A 17,278-nucleotide genomic window follows, 5' to 3' on the forward strand; every position below is an offset into this window, starting at 1 on the left:
CGAGTTTCAAAATGAGACGAGAAGATTCATGCGGAGCCAAAAAGGAGGCTTTGAATTGGATATTACTCCTTATTTGTCTAATATTCAAATAATTGCGTAGAAAAACACAGATGCAAAGTTTTTCTTTAATTTGTCATCTCTAAGTTTTAGACAAATAAAATTATATATATAGAAAGCTAGAAGATGATTTTGCCAACCAATAAAATTCACTGTTTGCTCTTGAGTTTTAAATGAACAACGCTGTGTTGGAGGTTTGGGATGTATTGTTCCAAGCTGGAATGGAGAAGTGATTCTCGCAGCTTACTGCAAAATGCAAGCAAACAGATTGGTGAGAACACTTGAATTAATGACGATTTTCAAAGGTCTTCTATCAATTAACATAAACACATGATGGCCTTTATACTTGGAGTCTAATTCTTTGGAAGCAATTCCGCTAATCATGAAGGAAGATACTGATATAACTGAGATTTGTTGCGGGGAAGGAACAGTGCTGCCCATATCTTGGCGAAAATGGCCATGGAAATCGAGAGTAAGGATGGCAATAGGGTGGGGTTGAGGGTCATCCACATTCCTGCCCTGTTGGGGATTTTTTCCACAGGAGTTAAAATTAAAGAAAAAAGTGGCAAAATCGGTATTGGGCTTGGGTTTATAAAAATAAAATAAAAAGTATTTATTAAAAATAATATATATTAATATTATTAGATATAAAAAATATAAATTTTAATAAAATATTAAATGGAGGGACAAGGCGAGGAGACTAGGGATTCCTCGACTTGATCGGAACTCAGGAATCTTGAATTAACCGAGAATGGGGACAGGGACGGGGCGGGGATCTCATCCCGCCCTTGTTGAAGACCTCGTTTAGGATCTCTAATTTGATATAATTCCCGGTCAAATCAGAGATTCCAAATTTTCCGACTTGATCGGGTCGGGTACCCGTGGGACCGAGTCCCATGGATTTTTTTGCCATCCTAATAGGGAGTGAAAGGAGTGGTTTGACACTTTCCCAAACCTGCTCTCTGATGTTATAGACAATGTACCTTTGGTTAGTTTATTTCGTTCATTCCTCAAAAGAGAGAGAGAGAGAGAAAACCAATAGTGAACTGGCAGGTTTGGTTCAGGCCTGATTATTGGTTCGGTTGTTATCGGCTTAGCTCGATTCTCGATTTAGGCCGAAAAGGAAAAAAAACCAAGAAAACATTTCCCTAGAATTTCCAAGCGAGGATTTTAGAGCGAAGTCTTCGTTCGTTCGTTCGTTCGTTCATTGAGAGCACGGAAGCAAGGGAGAACTGGTACTCCACTGTTGCCATGGCGAGATCCACAAGCAAGGACGCTCAAGCTCTTTTCCAATCGCTACGCTCGGCTTATGCCGCCACTCCGACGTCTCTCAAGGTTTCTATACCTTTTACTCTCACTCTAAACTTGTCGTCTCTTTTCTTGCTGATGGAATTGTGACCTAGATCGCCTTCTTCGCAGATTATTGATCTCTATGTGATTTATGCTGTATTTACGGCTCTGATCCAGGTACTGGCTTTTAGATCCTTCTGTCTGACTTCATTTGATTGATTGTTGTTATGATTTTGTGTTATTGGTTCTTCTTAGATCTCCGTCGCTTTGTCTTGTACCGGATTTGCATCGAATTTTCCTTTTCCGCATCTGAATTCGTCAATGTGTCACGATTCTCTGCTTATTGCGTTTGATCTCTGTCTGATTGCAGACTTGCATGTAACGGAAAGGAAATAAGAAATCGACGTTTCTCCTGTTTTTTCATTTTGATGTATAGTTCCATTCTTCTGAAAATTATATGATGATGCCTGTTATTTTATCAGACCTTATGTTGGTTTGTGAGTCTCCCCGTAATTTGATCATCCTTTGTGCGTCATTGTTTTTTATGAGTAATTTTTTAGTAAGAAACGACCGTCATTAAGTATGGAAGAATACAAAATGACGGTAGAAGGAGTGCCCTCTCTAGCTTAGCCGGGTTGCAGAAATTTCCCAGGTAGCTCAAACAATGGTAAGTTAATAATTACAAAATTCTCTGAGTTGCACCAAAAAGTCCTCTCTTCGCTCCTCCCCAACCCTGGGGTCTCTTTCATTTGAAAAAGTTGCAATTGGATGTTTGTTCATGGTAAAAAATTAATTAACTCACCGTGTTCTGAAAGTTTCCCCAGTTCCATGGCACTGTTAGATCTCAATTGAATACTTGAGCTTTGTTTCAGTTATGTCTAATAAGTCCAGCAAGAAAAAGTGCATTCTATGGAGAGGTTTCATTAATTTAGGCTGTGTTTTTGAATAACTCAACGTACTCAATTATTTGCATTTGATATTTGTTTTATAATCACGGTGTCTGAATCATTGGCATTAACAATCAAAAACTTAGTTTAGTTTTCATAGGTTTAAGATGATCATTTGGGATTTTCTGAGCTTTTTTTCCTCTCTCTTTGGTAAGTGTAGAGAAGCTTTGTGATGCTTAAGCATGAAGTGCAAAGAAAATAGTTACAGTATTACTATTGTCTCATGTGGAAGGATATAGTACTACGAAAGATCAAGGGAATGGTGGCCTTTTTAATGATTTTTTAAAGATATAGGTTTTTATGCAGTATGTTTGTTTCTTAAAAATATGAATGAAATAAAATTTTAAGAAGCTTGAGCTGCCTAAAATATAATAAAAAGTTTTAAATCCTCGGCTCCAAGTTCTTTTTGAAATTTGTTAGGAATTACTTTTAACTGATAAGTACTCATAAACAGGTAGCATACATGGCGATTGTTGGATCATTCCCATTCAACTCCTTCCTCTCAGGCGTACTTTCTTGTATTGGGACCGCTGTCCTTGCTGGTAAGCAGAATGTATATCATAGTTATCAAAGGATAATAGTGCTAAACAGAAGAACTGTTCTTATGCTGATTGAATTCTTATTTTGCAGTTTGTCTTCGGATTCAAGTTAATAAAGAAAACAAGGAATTCAAGGTAATACCTTCATGTTCTTATACCTTAGTATGCTTTTTAACCTTTGCCTCTGACTAAATGAAAGAAAAGGAAGTGTTATATTATATCTGGAAATGATTGGTTGATCCATTTCTTTTGTGCCATTTTTCGCTGTTAAATGGTGGAAAGCAAATTGTCTGATCATGCATTACAGTTTATAGGAAAACTTCTTTTCTTAAAATCCAAAATTGGTAACATTTCATTTTGGAGTGGTAAACAATTATTCCTCAAATTTGCAGGATTTGGCCCCGGAGCGAGCTTTTGCAGACTTTGTTCTGTGCAACCTGGTTCTCCATTTGGTGATTATCAACTTCCTCGGATAAGACACCTATATTTGGTTCTGCTTCTTTTCTTGTTTCCTTCGGAGAATTATTTAAACCCAGGAAGTAGCTTATGCTAGAAATTTTCTGCCAATCTTAGAAGATTAGAGAGAGAGAGAAAAAAGGAACGCCTGCAACTGAACTGAGTGTCATTCTGAGTTATTTTTCTACAGGTGAGAACTTTGTTTATATATTTTCTTTCATTTAAACAGGGAAGATAGCAAATGAGGACTTTATTTCCCATTTTCCCCATTTTCCTAGGACTTTATTTTTCAGTAATGGTGTTTAAATTCTGAAAACAAGTTTTTACAACTCCTTCACAATCACTTGAAGATAAAATTTGCAATATAGTCTTATTATTATTATTATTATTATTATTATTATTATGAGTTCAACATGGGAATTTAAATTTTTTACTCTTATCCAGTCTATCTAGTTTTTATTTTGATAGTACAACAAATATGGGGTGTGAGACTTTGAATCTCTAACCTCGAGGGAATGAGTTATATGTCTTACTTTTCATGTTGTCCTATATATTTTTATGTATTAGATCACTGTATGAAGAAAAAGAAAAAGAAAAAAAGATTTATAAGACAACGTATTATTATAAGGCAACATTATCTTTGCAGAAAAACAAGTTTTTGCAACTCTTTTACAATCACTTGAAGATAAACTTACAAGTTAAGTTCTGCATGCACAATATGTTATTATTTTGAGGTCAATAGATGGTATCCTTACTCTAACCAGTTGAATATAGTTCACATGTTGGCCTATATAATTTTTCTTTTTTTCTTGTTAGTACAACAAATATGGAGTGTGGAAATCTGTACTTTTTCGACCTAGAGAGATTGAGCTGTCTTTACTAAGTTAAATTTTTAAGTATTAGATTTTTGCAGGGAAAAAAAATTATATGCTGGATATTCCTGTAAAAAGAAAAAACAACTGAGTTTTTTTTTAATAATAAAATGAACACAAGCAGATAGAGAGTGCATAATTTGCTATAGAAACAAGGGAAATAAAGTTTAATGGGCTAATTTTTAGATCAGCTTGTTGGGCTTTGCTAGTTGGAGCCCAACGGGTGATGCTGGACTAATCAAATAAAGGCCCACGATCAGCCCTTCAAGGGCTCTCAGCCATATTATTCCCACAGGAATTTAATTTTCTAACAATCTTACTTATCCTAAAGGCTTCTGAAATTAGTAATTAAAGAATTATATTGAGGTACTTTCAAACCTACCATCGTAAAAAAATTTGACAGCCAAAGAGATATCAATGCATATAGGAAGAGAGGTAAATAGCCAAGAGATACATCGACATATATAATTAGATTTTTATCAAGTTTTTTGAAATGTTTAAATACTTCTTGCATGCTACTAAATTCAACCCAATAACTTTTTAGTTGGTCTACAAAATTCCTTTAACCCGATCAAACTCGACTCATGCACACCCCTACTCTCTACTGCCTATAATTGTCCCCTTGAAAATATAGATTGGTTGTTCCCATCGAGATCAGAAATTTTGCTTTATGCTAGTTTATTACAACACCAAAAAAATTATCATAAATAAATAAATAAATTATAATCTGTAGAGCTTCTTTTCATTGCCAGAAAATTGTCAGACTTACCCTACTACAGTACTGATTTCGTATGAAGTGACACGTGTCAATTTTCTATTGGTTACTAATTTATAGAGAGAGAGACCAGAATCTTCACAGCCACTGTTCCATCCATCACCTCTCTCTCTCTCTCTCTCTTCCTTTTGAAATTTGTTCAGTGAACAAAGATCACACCACTTTCCCAAAACCTCATGCATTTAAAAAGAAAAATTAATTATTTTAAAATTTTGCTCGTGGACACCAAGAAAAGAAAAAAAAGTTTAGATTTTACGAGCAAAAGACAAGGGAGATGCGTTAAGATTAAACAATCAGAAACACATGCAAAAACGACGCCGTTCCCCATGTGGTTGGAGGACGGGGATCAGTCTCCTGTTTTTTTTTTATTAATTAATGTTACGTGCACGAGACCTTCGAATAATATCACATTCTCTAATCTCTCTTACCTATTTTCTTTTTCTTTTTTTTTTTTCAAAATTTTAAAAGGTCATCTATTTAATTTTTCAAATGGTGTCTATTCGATACTCGTACTCTTCTAAAGTTTTTTTTTTTTAATAAGTCTGTGAACCTCTGAAGTTGTCTACTCGATCTTTATTGTTTTAAACGTTTTCAAACATGTACGGTTTTTAAAATTTTCAATGTTGTGTCTCCTAAACTATCGCACATTTTCTTCCCTTTCAAAGCTTTTGAGATACGATTATATGTGTGTTGGTGGTCAAAATCAGACTCAATATGTGTAAGCATGAACTCAGCTCAGAGTAACCGCGTTTCAGAAGAGATCAGTACCTGTTAATATGTTCCATACCGAATTGAGGTGAAGGGAAATATACCCCCGACCTGAGGAATCTGACTTAGGTCCGACCACCAATTTGGGGGCCTGACAGCCGTAACCGTCGGTCGTAACAACCGAACGACCTTGTCTCCCTCGCCTGCCTATAAAAGAGACCCTTCGCCCCATTGATCATGTACGTTATTTCCTCTGGTAACGACCTGAATAGTTCGAGCTTGCAACTAATTTGGGCGTCAGAGTGTTTGTTTTCGGTGCGGGTTCACTTATGAGCAGCTCGACAACTCATTCTCGTTAGCACGTGATCGACCTGTAAACTTGGTGGAGAACAGCATCAACAGTGTGCTTGGATTCCTATGAGTTAGTTTAATATTCATTACTGTTTAAAGATTACATATCAAATTAATTTCGAGTTAATGGAGATGTTTGTGCCAATAATAATTAACCTAAGACAAATTAGAATGTCTAGGAATTTTATTGAAACTTTACGAAATACAGGGGCAAAAAGACACCATTTTAAAAGTTAAAGCTAGCTAATTATTTGAAAATTTAAAATATAAGTATTAAATAGACAACACAATTTATAACTTAATAAATTTTAAAAAAAATATATTAATTTTTCCTAAAAATTTATATATATACATTGGACCACCATATCTTAAATCTTAATGAGAAGCGTGCCGTGACTGGTTTCCTTTTAGCCAATGTTTTAAATTCTGTTAGTTTCCCGAGAAAAAATCAGCTGGCCCTTTTAGTTTTCCCGAGAAAATTTTCCCTTCTTACCGTATTTATTAGTTATGGTAACAGTGTAATAATCAGCTTATTTAATTCAACCATTACTTACTATTATAGGTTTAAAATATATATTCTCCATTAAAAAGTTTGAAGTTTAAATTTCTAATATTTTAGATTAATAATTGAGTATATGATGTGGTTGGCTCATTGAGAAAAAGTTTTGCTTTTTCCAATCAAATATAAAAATATTTTATTTTAGGTTAAAATACTATTTTGATTATTGTACTTTCAACTTTAATTCATTTTTATCTTTATACTTTTAATATATTCTTTTTGGTCCTTATACTTTCAACTTTGATTTATTTTAGTCCCTGTACTTTCAAAATGTTCATTTTGATCCCTATGCATTTTTAAATTAATCATTATAGTCCCTTAATGTTATTTTTAGTCTAATTTTTTCTATCATGATTTCAACACATGACATTACAATTAATATATTTCTTAAAATATGAACATTACTTTATACTAAAGAGTTTACCTTATATGTAAAATTTGTGCTATAATTTTGCATAGGTGGACTAAAATGATCAGTTTTTAAAAGTACTCGGACCAAAACAGACATTTTCAACGTAACAGAGACTAAAATGAATCAAAGTTAAAAGTATAGAGACAAAGATGAATATTTTCAAAGTATAGGGACTAAAATGAACCAAAGCTGAAAGTATAGAGATCAAAATGATATTTTAACATTTATTTTATTTCTATAGAGTCATTTATCGGTGTTACGTTCTATAATTCAAAATAAAATTTTCAATAATGCGTATATTGGAGTGATCTTGTAGGAGAAGAAAATGAAATTAATGCAAACGTCCTTGTATTCACCCTTCATCAACTTTCATCTATATGTGTTGTGTACTAGAATGTCCTTTGCCATTAGTGTTTTCATTCCAATCTTGGTATAATTTAAACTAAGGTAGGTAGGAAATTTGAATTTTTCTTAAGGGAAAATAAGATTTTTGGCGTTACCTCCTAATCACGAGATCAAAAGCTTTCTGTCTCTATTATTATAGTAGGTGTGTTAGCAAGAAAATGATGACTTGACATCATCCTAATCTTCTTTGGGATACCAGTAATAATCTAAACAAGGTTCCTGCCATGACAAGATAGCTACAACGTTAACATATTGTGATTTAATTCAGCACGTTAGGATGATTTGTCAAAGTCGTGTTTAAAGAAGGAAATAACTTTATAGACACCTAACATAGCTTATAAACTATATTGCTATTGGACCATAAGAATGTTCAAACTCGACCACAAATCTTTATGGAAATGACAACTTAACTAACACAATACTAATTGCACCATTTATTCAAATTTAAAATCCAATTGAATGAAATTACATAATAAAAATGAAAAAATAAAAAAATAAAATCATGTCTTCCCGTGGAAGATATACCTTATGAATTATGATAATGTAGGATTATTGTTGATGCTGAAATTCGGAAAGGTCCACATGTTACTCGGAACGAGGGTCGTCAGACAAATGAGTTTATAACAACGATTCTTGACATCAGTGCAGTGCCCCGCCTAATGTTCTCCAACGATCAAGTTAGCAATAAGAGAAAAAGATAGTAGAGAGTATTTTAGGAATTAAGTGACAGATTTTTCACTGACCATGTGATCGTGCTGGTTCTTCCCTTTTATAGGTGCTTATGGCCGACCAAGAAGGACGTTTTGTACATGGCATGGCAAGGTTCGTCACCGTGCAACATTTTGACAGGCGGTTAGAGGACATTCTTAAGGTGTGGTAGTCGTACCTGTTAAGGGATCCCACATCGAAAAGATAAGGTACCTAACAGGCTAACATGAGTTTATAATACACATGCGCTATTACTTTCATTACCAATTGGTTTTGAGATAGAACACATGAATATTAATATGGTATTAAAACCCAAAATGTTCAAACAAGCATCTAGTCCAAAAATAGGATCCGACTAGGATCGATGAACCGAAAGAGGCACGATCATGTTAAGAGTTCCTCGAACCTTGAGATTCAATTTTTTTTGTTAATTAGAATGAATTGATGACTCCATTTTTTAACTATATTTTCTTCTGTACATTTTCTTTTACTACATTCATTTCATGCACTATCTTTAAAAGAAATATTTAAATTAAAAAAGTTTTATAAAATAAATTCTAAATTTTGTGCCCCAAATTTATAAATATAACAATTGTTTAAATATTTAGCTCGTCCAAAAACAAAAAACAAAAAAGCCCTGCATTTCTTCCAAAGTTTTGGTCTAAAAAACAACCTCAAGACACTTTTATTAAAGGCACTTTGTCTTCTATGTAAAAAGATAATAATCTTTTCAACTCCAAAATAAAATAAAAAAAATTAAACCCCCAACTAAAAAATTATTAGGAAAAAAATCAAGAGCTTATTTAAAATTGTTCCTAAGTCACATTGTTCATGTAAAAAAAAAAAAGATTAAAAAATAACATGGAAAAATCCTAATAATTCTTGAGAAAAAAAAAAGTAAAATCCCCATTCAAAAAAGGAAGAAATAAAGAGAGTTGTTTGAGAATCATTTATCAAAGAATATACACCCTTTTTTTTTTTAAGAAATAATTTAATGTACACTAATTAAAGCCACTTTTTTTTTTATTTTGAAAGAAACAAGTCAAATTAATCAGCTTCCTTTAACCCTTTTTTTCTTTCTTTAAGATTTGCATAATAATGTCTTTTGAACCCTAATGATTCTTAAGTCAAAAAGAATTTGTCTCATTTGTCCCTTTGCTTTAATAAAGGTGTTTGGATTAAAGAACTTTGGTTTATTATTTATTTATTAACATTACTAATTGATTTTTGTTTTTATATACAACGGATTATTTATCCTATACTTTCACTTTTTTTTTTATATTTTATCCATGTATTTTTAGAAGTCCAATTCATCTTTATACTTTAATTTTATTAATCCTATGGTACTATGAAAAGACCGCGGTCAATCCAGAATTTGTTTCTTGTTCTCAGTTAATCAAATCAATTCAATGAATATATGTTTGACATATTTGTTTCTTAAAATAGTTTTCGGATGGTATGGTACAAATAGTGGAAATTTTAAAAAATATTTTAGTGTTTTCAATTTTTAAATTTCAAACTTTAAAATGCAGAATCACAATAAAAATAAATTAAAAACATTGATAAATATATTCTTTCATGTTATAAATTCACTTGTTTTTTTAAAATTAAAACAGGTAAAATACTATATATTATAAATTATACAATATTGTAAAATAATAATTTTACAAAAAATTTAATAAATAAATAAATATTATTTTAGATTTAACTAAATATTTAATGATGCTAATTTTCAAATATATTACTAAACTGTTGAACAAATTTTAAAATTGACATCAATTTTATAGGCTACCAAACACAAAATTCAAAATATTGAACCTAAATAATACAACTCTATTTTTCGTTTAATCGCTTATTTTTAAATCACTGACGAAGCACAACCAAATTTTTGAGCATTAAATTTTACCAATGTTTTCACTACTCAAATCAACATTCTGACTTTCATTCCATTCATCATTGCTCGTGCTGATGATTTTCTCTAACACATCAATAGGGCTCTCTTCTATCGATGCGTTATTTTTACATCTCACAATTTTCACAGTGTTTAAAGGATGGTTACTTTTAGACAAACCACTATACACCGCTGCTTTTGTCACTTAAAAGATTGAATTTAACATTTTGCCTCTCCTAAAACTTAAATTTAAAAGTAAAAAGTTAAATTACATATTTTTTCCCTAAATTTTTAAAATTGTGTTTAATCATTTCATTAAGGCCCCTGAAATTTTAAGTTGGCGTGAATAGTTTTTTTTAACTTTAAAAGTGTCAAATAGTTCACTGGATTTTTAATAGTATATCTAAAAAGTCTCTAAACTTTCAATTTTATATCTAATACGTCACTCATTTATAAGACATTGTTTAAAATTAAAAAACATATTAAACACAAAATTAATAATTCGAAAATTTCCTTTCGATACTTTTAAAAGTTTAATTATCTATGAGACACAATGAACTTAGTTATTAGACATAGTATCTTGCAGACAGTATTAAAAATTCAAAAGGCACATTAAATATCTTTTAATATTTTAAAAATCAATCGGACATAACTTTTAAAATACAATAACCAAATTTATAATTTAACGGAAAAAAAAAACAGACAAACAAACCAAATTTGGCATTGCCTTGTCTTTAGTAGTCTCAGCTCATATGAGTACACACGTGGCGGCTTCACTAAACTGTAGACACGTAGGACCTTCTTGTAGCCGTCAGATGTGCAAAATCCAAAAACAATCGCTACCGTCAAATTGTTCGTGGGTCCCACTCCAGCACCTCCACACATCCTAAATCGAAAAGTCAAAAAACAAAATGAATTCAGAAATTGAACCCGTGCAATTTACTTAACACGTGAGCCCCACGTGCCGCGACCCGAGTCCCCAAACCGGACCCGCCCCGGCTATCCAATTTTGAATTATATATATATAAATGGTATAAATACTATCATATTCCTTGTACTTTTGTTTAGTTTATTTTAATCCTCGTATTTTTAGTATTTTTATTTTAATTTTTTTACTTTCAAATTTTCTTCATTTCATGTGTCGTACTTTTAAAATATTTATTTTATATTTTATACTTCTAAAAATGGATTAATTTAATCTTTATTTGTAAAAATTTTAATACAAAAATTTATAACAATGAAAATTCTTGAGTACACATGATTGACTGGATTTTAAGAATTTTAATGAATGAAATGTCACTGTTTAAAAAATTTAGATAAAAATATAACTAAAAATATTAAATATATATCAAAATAAATATTTAAAAGTACAGTAATTAAAATAATAAATCGAAAAAATGGACCCCATATATATATAATGGATTTTTTTACTGGAGGTGGGGCCCGGTTTTTTTTTCGGATTTAGGGTTTTGGCGTTTTGGGAGCACGCCAAGTGAAGCGCGTGGGCCCATATATAATTGGCGGGGGATAAAGAAGACATAGAGGAGGTGGGCCGGATTCAGGTGCGGCGTACTCACACCATAACTCATACAGTTGCATTCTGTTCTTTGTATGATTGAACAATCAAAATCAAAGAGATTTTAATGACGTGGAAGCGCTCTATTATGAAACCCCAAATGCATGCGACTGTTAACCAAGCAAAAAAAAAAAAAAAATTCTAAAATGTGCTATTTATTAATTCTGCAAATCTTCTAAATTGATTAAATAAATTATTGAGTTTAAATTTTATAAAATGGTGGCATGTTTGACCAATGATTATTTGACCGATAACCAGATTTAAATACTATTTCAATTGATATATTTAAATTTTTGGTTCATTTTAATCTTTCAAAATAATTATTTCGTTTTGTTTTCTAATACTTTCAAACTTTCAACCTTTTTCATTTTAGTTTTTATACTTTTGAAAGGTTTATTTTGGTTTTTTACGTATAGAGTGATAAATTTTGTCTCTTATTTTCGTTTTTATCTCTCTTTTTTTCTTATTATAATTTAACATGCCACTTTACTCGTTAAATTGCTTGAAATGTAGCTATAAATGTATATTAAAGGGTTTCATTGGATATAAAATTTGTGTCAAATTTTTGCAAATATAGACCAAATTAATCAATTTTTAAGTACACGAACAAAAGCGAAAGTTTTAAAAGTACAATTACTAAAATAACAAATGTAGAAAAGTATACAAATCAAAATGAATGTTTTGAACAAAATAAAAAATACAATGACCAAATAGTATTTAAACTATTCCTATTATTATTTTATCTAGCCAGCGTGCTCTATTACATTACATCGTCCATTAATTGCATAACTATTTAATAATTGAAAATAGTCCGACTGGAATTTCCAAATTCGAATGCGAATGTTCACGCTTGATTCTCAATAATTATTAAATGTCGTCTTATAAAAATATTGTTAACATTCCATGTGAAGCAACTGACATGTCAAACTACAAACATGTGTTATCAAATTAATTAAGTTAATAACAACTTAAACATAGCTCAACTGATTAAATTACTTAGTTCAAACAAAAAAAGTCTTGAATTTGAAAAAAATAAATTAATTAAGTTATCATTTTATTTTCTATTAAACAATAAGTCTATTCCATCGCTATAATTTAAAATTCGATCTTTGATATTACATTGAACAATTATTTTTTGGATTTAAGAGATCAATAAAACGAGTTAGGGAAACTAATTTTTCATTTATTTGTTACGATACGACATACCAAATACAAATACAGTCTCAAGCTTGAAAATTTTAAAAGGGGCATTAGGAAATTTATGACCAAAATTTCAATTCTAACCTATTTAAGTAAAATAAAAAGGAGGTCGAAAAATAAAAATTAGAAAAGAAAAAATGGACGGCCAAGATTGAAAGGGCGGGGGAAGGGGATCCAATGATATAGCGGTTGTACTGATAAAACTGTAACACACGAGTACTGCCACACTGTAACGTCTTCCATCCCACGTAAACTCCTGCTTTCACACTCCATTGGGTCCCACTGTGGACACTACTCCGGGCCCCACCTTTTTTTCTTTTCTTTTAGATCTTTTTTTCTTTTTAAATTTTACTATCTTTAAAACTAATTTATAAGATATTATAACTCGGCTCAAGGGAGCTTTTCCCACCGACGGTAGGAGAGTTGTAAAAAAGAGTAAACACTATGATTCTTAAGTCAGTAGTTGGTCGACTTATAGTCAAAAGAAAATATAGTTTCGCGTATTTAAAAAATGAGATGGAAGTCTCTATTTATAGATAGAACTTCCCACAAGCCTTTAACGACTCTACGACAGTCTGAAAAACGCGATATGTAATCGTGAAATGTGTTGGAGTTCAATTCTTGAAGGAGTGTCCTATGTTTAATATGGTTGCTAACTCAAGCACCCAACATTGAGATTGTAAGCTCGGCTCGGCTTGGACTTCAAGCATCCATGGTAGATGGCTTAGGTCGACTCATCTAATAAATGACTTCTCGACCAATCTTTTGGATTGGTTCAGACTCTTTGGTGAGGTCCGAGATGCATATTGACCTTCATGTTGGTTCATTATTTTCACGCTATCAAATGTTGACACGTGCTTTGTGAGAAATCGTCTCAAACTTTCAAATTTATTTTACTTCTCAAATTCTCCTAGTCCATTTTAACGAATATATAATCACTATAATATTTTTTTTTCAAATTCTAAACATGTAGTTTTTATAAATTTTTATTTCAAATTCAAAACATTTGCGCCCCGTGTTGTAGGTCAAGCGATTGGATGTTGACGACGAGCATTCTTCTATTTTTTTTTTTTAACTTTAAACTTAAGTCTAACCAACTATTTTTAAAAACTCTAACACATAAAATAAATCATAAAAAATCTATCTTTCACTCATGTGTATAGTACCTGAAGGATCACCAGGTCTCTTTAGTGAAATGGATTAGGTCATCTTTTTAGGTTTAGAAATGAGATAAATATGATAATTATTTAAAAACTATTTCTTTTGCTTTCAATTTTTTTCTATTTTAACTTAAGCTAAGCATAAGTTGAAGGTATAAATAATTTTTGCAAGCGTAGAGGTTAAATTCTTACTTCACTTGTGCTTGATGAACTTTTTCTTATCTATTTTAATATTAACATCAGCATAATCCAATTAATCAAGACATTATTTATCTCTCTACAAATCGAATTCTTCCATCTATATTATCGAATTAAAAAAAATAAAACGTATTATAAAAGCATTCATTTTCTTCAAAATACTTTTGGCTTTTATTTCATTATGGTAATTATATTTTCAAAAAGTCTATATATTTTGATCTTTTTAAGAAGGGGTATTTTTGTTTTTTTATTCTTTCTTTTTTATTTGTTTATTTTTCTATTAGAGATTAGCCCGATATTATAGTCAATCGCTTTCTCAAAACATTGGCATAACTTTTATATTAAGGAGGTTTTTTTTTTATAAATATATAATTTATATGTTAGGATTTTTCATGCCAATACGACTAAAACAATCATTTTTTAATATATATAAAGAAACAAGTATCAAAATTGAAATCTTGAAAAATGAAAATTTAAAAAATATGAGCATTCAATTAAAATATACAGGAGTTAAAGTACAACCAAAATAAAATTTAAATCTATGGATCATTTAAGGATTTTTTTTTTTTTTAAGTAACACTAATGGTTTTCATATCAATTTCACTATAGCCCATATATATCATACTAAAATTTTAACAATTTTAGTTTTTTTCTTTTTCTAAGAATATAACAATACATTTTTAGAATATATATTTGAATCTTTGATCCACATAAACGGTTTTTTTAACTACAAAGTCACATAAAGGTTATCAGTATCTTAATCGTTAAATAAATATATATTAGCACAATTTTAATCAGTAATATATATTTATTAGATATTCTTTAATTTATTATTATTTTTTTTATCCTAACTGTCAATTGAGAAGGGCAGAAAATACCCAAAGTCAATTATTCCAAAGAACAATGAGCTACAAATTTATCAAACGAAATAAATTCTCTAACTTTTAGAAATTATTATTTGAAATATTTTATTATTTCATATATCAATTACAAGATAAAAAATGTGAAACTTTTTAGTGTGAGAATACTCCTATAAAAGGATTAAAATTTTATGAGTAAAAAGGGTCAAAAGAACATAAAATATAATATAGAATCAATTTGTTTTTTAAAATAATAAATAAATCGTCTAAAAATGGTATAATCAAGGTTTGAAATGTCGATTGCCGACGGAAATGTCAAGGTCTCAATTTCATGGAAATATCAATAGGACGTCGATGTTGACAGATGTTTCTGTAAAAATTAGAAAAATTAAAAAATAGTAAAAAAAATACTTAAATTAACAGAGAAGCATTTTCTCATTTCTAAATGAGTTAAAATATTTAATATTAATATTATATATATGTTAGTAATATTTTGTTGATATTTTTTATATTTTGTCAATTTTCTTGTACCATGATTGAAATATCGATTTACCCCTCATATCGGTGTCAAATCCATGAAAACATAGATATGTCAATGAAAATATCAACGTGTCAACGAATATTTTGAATCAGAATTTATGTCTCACATCGAAACAAAATTTGAGAACTTAAAATAATACCATGAAAAGTATGAGTGAGCATATAATAAATATTATATTATTTTTTTTATGAGTATAATAATGTATGGGAAGAAAATGTTGAAAATGAAATGATTATGTCTCCATTATGCATGAAAAATAAAAACTAATCATCAACAAAAACATTCATGGCATCTTAGAAACAAGGGCATGCCTCCTTCATATTATATTCTTACCAAAAAAAAATACAAAATTTTTTTTCTTGCAAATAAACTTTGACTTTTTAGTTATTTTAAATTTAGAGGCATTTACGTAAGTAACATAAAAAATATATATTTTTAAAATATAATAAAAAATAAAATTGTACAAACAATTTAATTCATGCTCAAATGTAATGTAAGCATATTAATAAAAGTTACACTTACGCTATATTCGAAAAAGAAAAGTAGAAAACTTATAACAATTTTATAAAATAAATGTTAATTTTATGTGATGAAATAGTAGAAAATAAATATGTTAAACAGAGTAGAAAATATGAAATTTTATAAATATATCATAATTCAAATTTAACTCTAACTCAAAGGTAAGTAAACCACATCAATAAAAACTAAATATGTTATATTTAAAAAATAAATAAATAATAAAAGTTGTAATATTTTTTAAAGGAAATATTAATTTTATGTTCTAGAGTAAGATTTCTCTTAAATTTCCTACCTATACAATTATTTCTAAATTTTCAAAAATTCAAGTTTAATATTTGCTATATACACGTTCTTTGAGAAACGAATAATCGAAATCTCTTTATGAACTAAATAATTATTAAAAAAAGGTTTAAAGTTTATATTTGCTATTTTGATTCAAAAATAAAATTTGCTATTTATTTTAAAAGAAATTGTAGGACCTAAAAAAGAGGAGAAAGACCCACTTAATGTTTCTTAAAGACAAAAAGTTATAGTTTTTTAATAATTGTTTTCCCTCTAATTTGTCCAAATGTGGCTTAGATTAAAAAATTATAATTTCAAAGTTTTTTCCTTAATTTTTATACTTGAAAAATTTTATTTGTGAATAGTTAAAATGTAAGATGTTGTTTTCTTATTAAAGAAAAATTCTAGCTTTCTAAAAAAGAGTATAAAGAAACTATAAAAGGAGATGATTATTTATCATGAAAAGTTTGTAAAATAAATATTCGCTAAAACCGTTATCACTAAGTCAAACAAATATTCATTCAATTCAATTGATTTCGTGAATCTGAAAATTGGAATGAATAGAATTGAATTTAAAAAAATAAATTATGTTAACTCATGATTTTAAATAAAGAATACCTTGTGAGTGGATTTACTTGTCAAGGGTTTTTTTGTTTGTTTGTTTTTCTTTTTTCAAACTATATAAATTAAATTAAAAAAATTTAAATGTATGAGCCAAATTGTTTATGCTGAAGTTGGGTAATAAATAAATAATAATTTAAACTTAAAAACTTTGGCTTTTAGTAGTAGCCATTGGCAAATGACATGAGAGAGAGAAGAAAATATATTTTGACCTGCTTCTCTGTGAAACTGACAAAGCAATGAAATCAGGTACAAACAAGTTTTCCTCTCTCTCTCTCTCTCTCTCTCTCTCTCTCTCTCTCTCTCTCTCTCTCTCTCTCTCTCTCCACCTTCAAACTCAAAAAAAAAAAA

The 17,278-nt window shown here is 29.8% G+C and overlaps 1 protein-coding gene across 1 annotated transcript; it reads left to right on the forward strand.

Moving 5' to 3' along the window:
- The first annotated feature begins 1,222 nt into the window (after positions 1-1,222).
- Positions 1,223-3,674, forward strand: DAD2 (Defender against death (DAD family) protein). Its single transcript, XM_022289774.2, has 5 exons — positions 1,223-1,392; positions 1,477-1,524; positions 2,749-2,836; positions 2,925-2,968; positions 3,226-3,674. Exons 1-5 carry the CDS (start codon positions 1,309-1,311, stop codon positions 3,307-3,309), a joined length of 348 nt encoding a protein of 115 aa, XP_022145466.1. The 5' UTR covers positions 1,223-1,308; the 3' UTR covers positions 3,310-3,674.
- The last annotated feature ends 13,604 nt before the right edge of the window (positions 3,675-17,278 follow it).

The sequence above is a fragment of the Momordica charantia genome (assembly GCF_013281855.1).
Source record: "Momordica charantia cultivar OHB3-1 chromosome 10 unlocalized genomic scaffold, Mcharantia_2.0 BLBB01000010.1, whole genome shotgun sequence".
NCBI lineage: Eukaryota > Viridiplantae > Streptophyta > Magnoliopsida > Cucurbitales > Cucurbitaceae > Momordica > Momordica charantia.

Coding starts and splice junctions, on each gene's coding strand:
- DAD2 (XM_022289774.2), top strand. CDS start 1,309: ATGGCGAGATCCACAAGCAAGGACGCTCAAGCTCTTTTCCAATCGCTA. Junction 1,393..1,476: donor CCACTCCGACGTCTCTCAAG/GTTTCTATACCT, acceptor CCTTCTTCGCAG/ATTATTGATCTCTATGTGAT. Junction 1,525..2,748: donor TATTTACGGCTCTGATCCAG/GTACTGGCTTTT, acceptor ACTCATAAACAG/GTAGCATACATGGCGATTGT.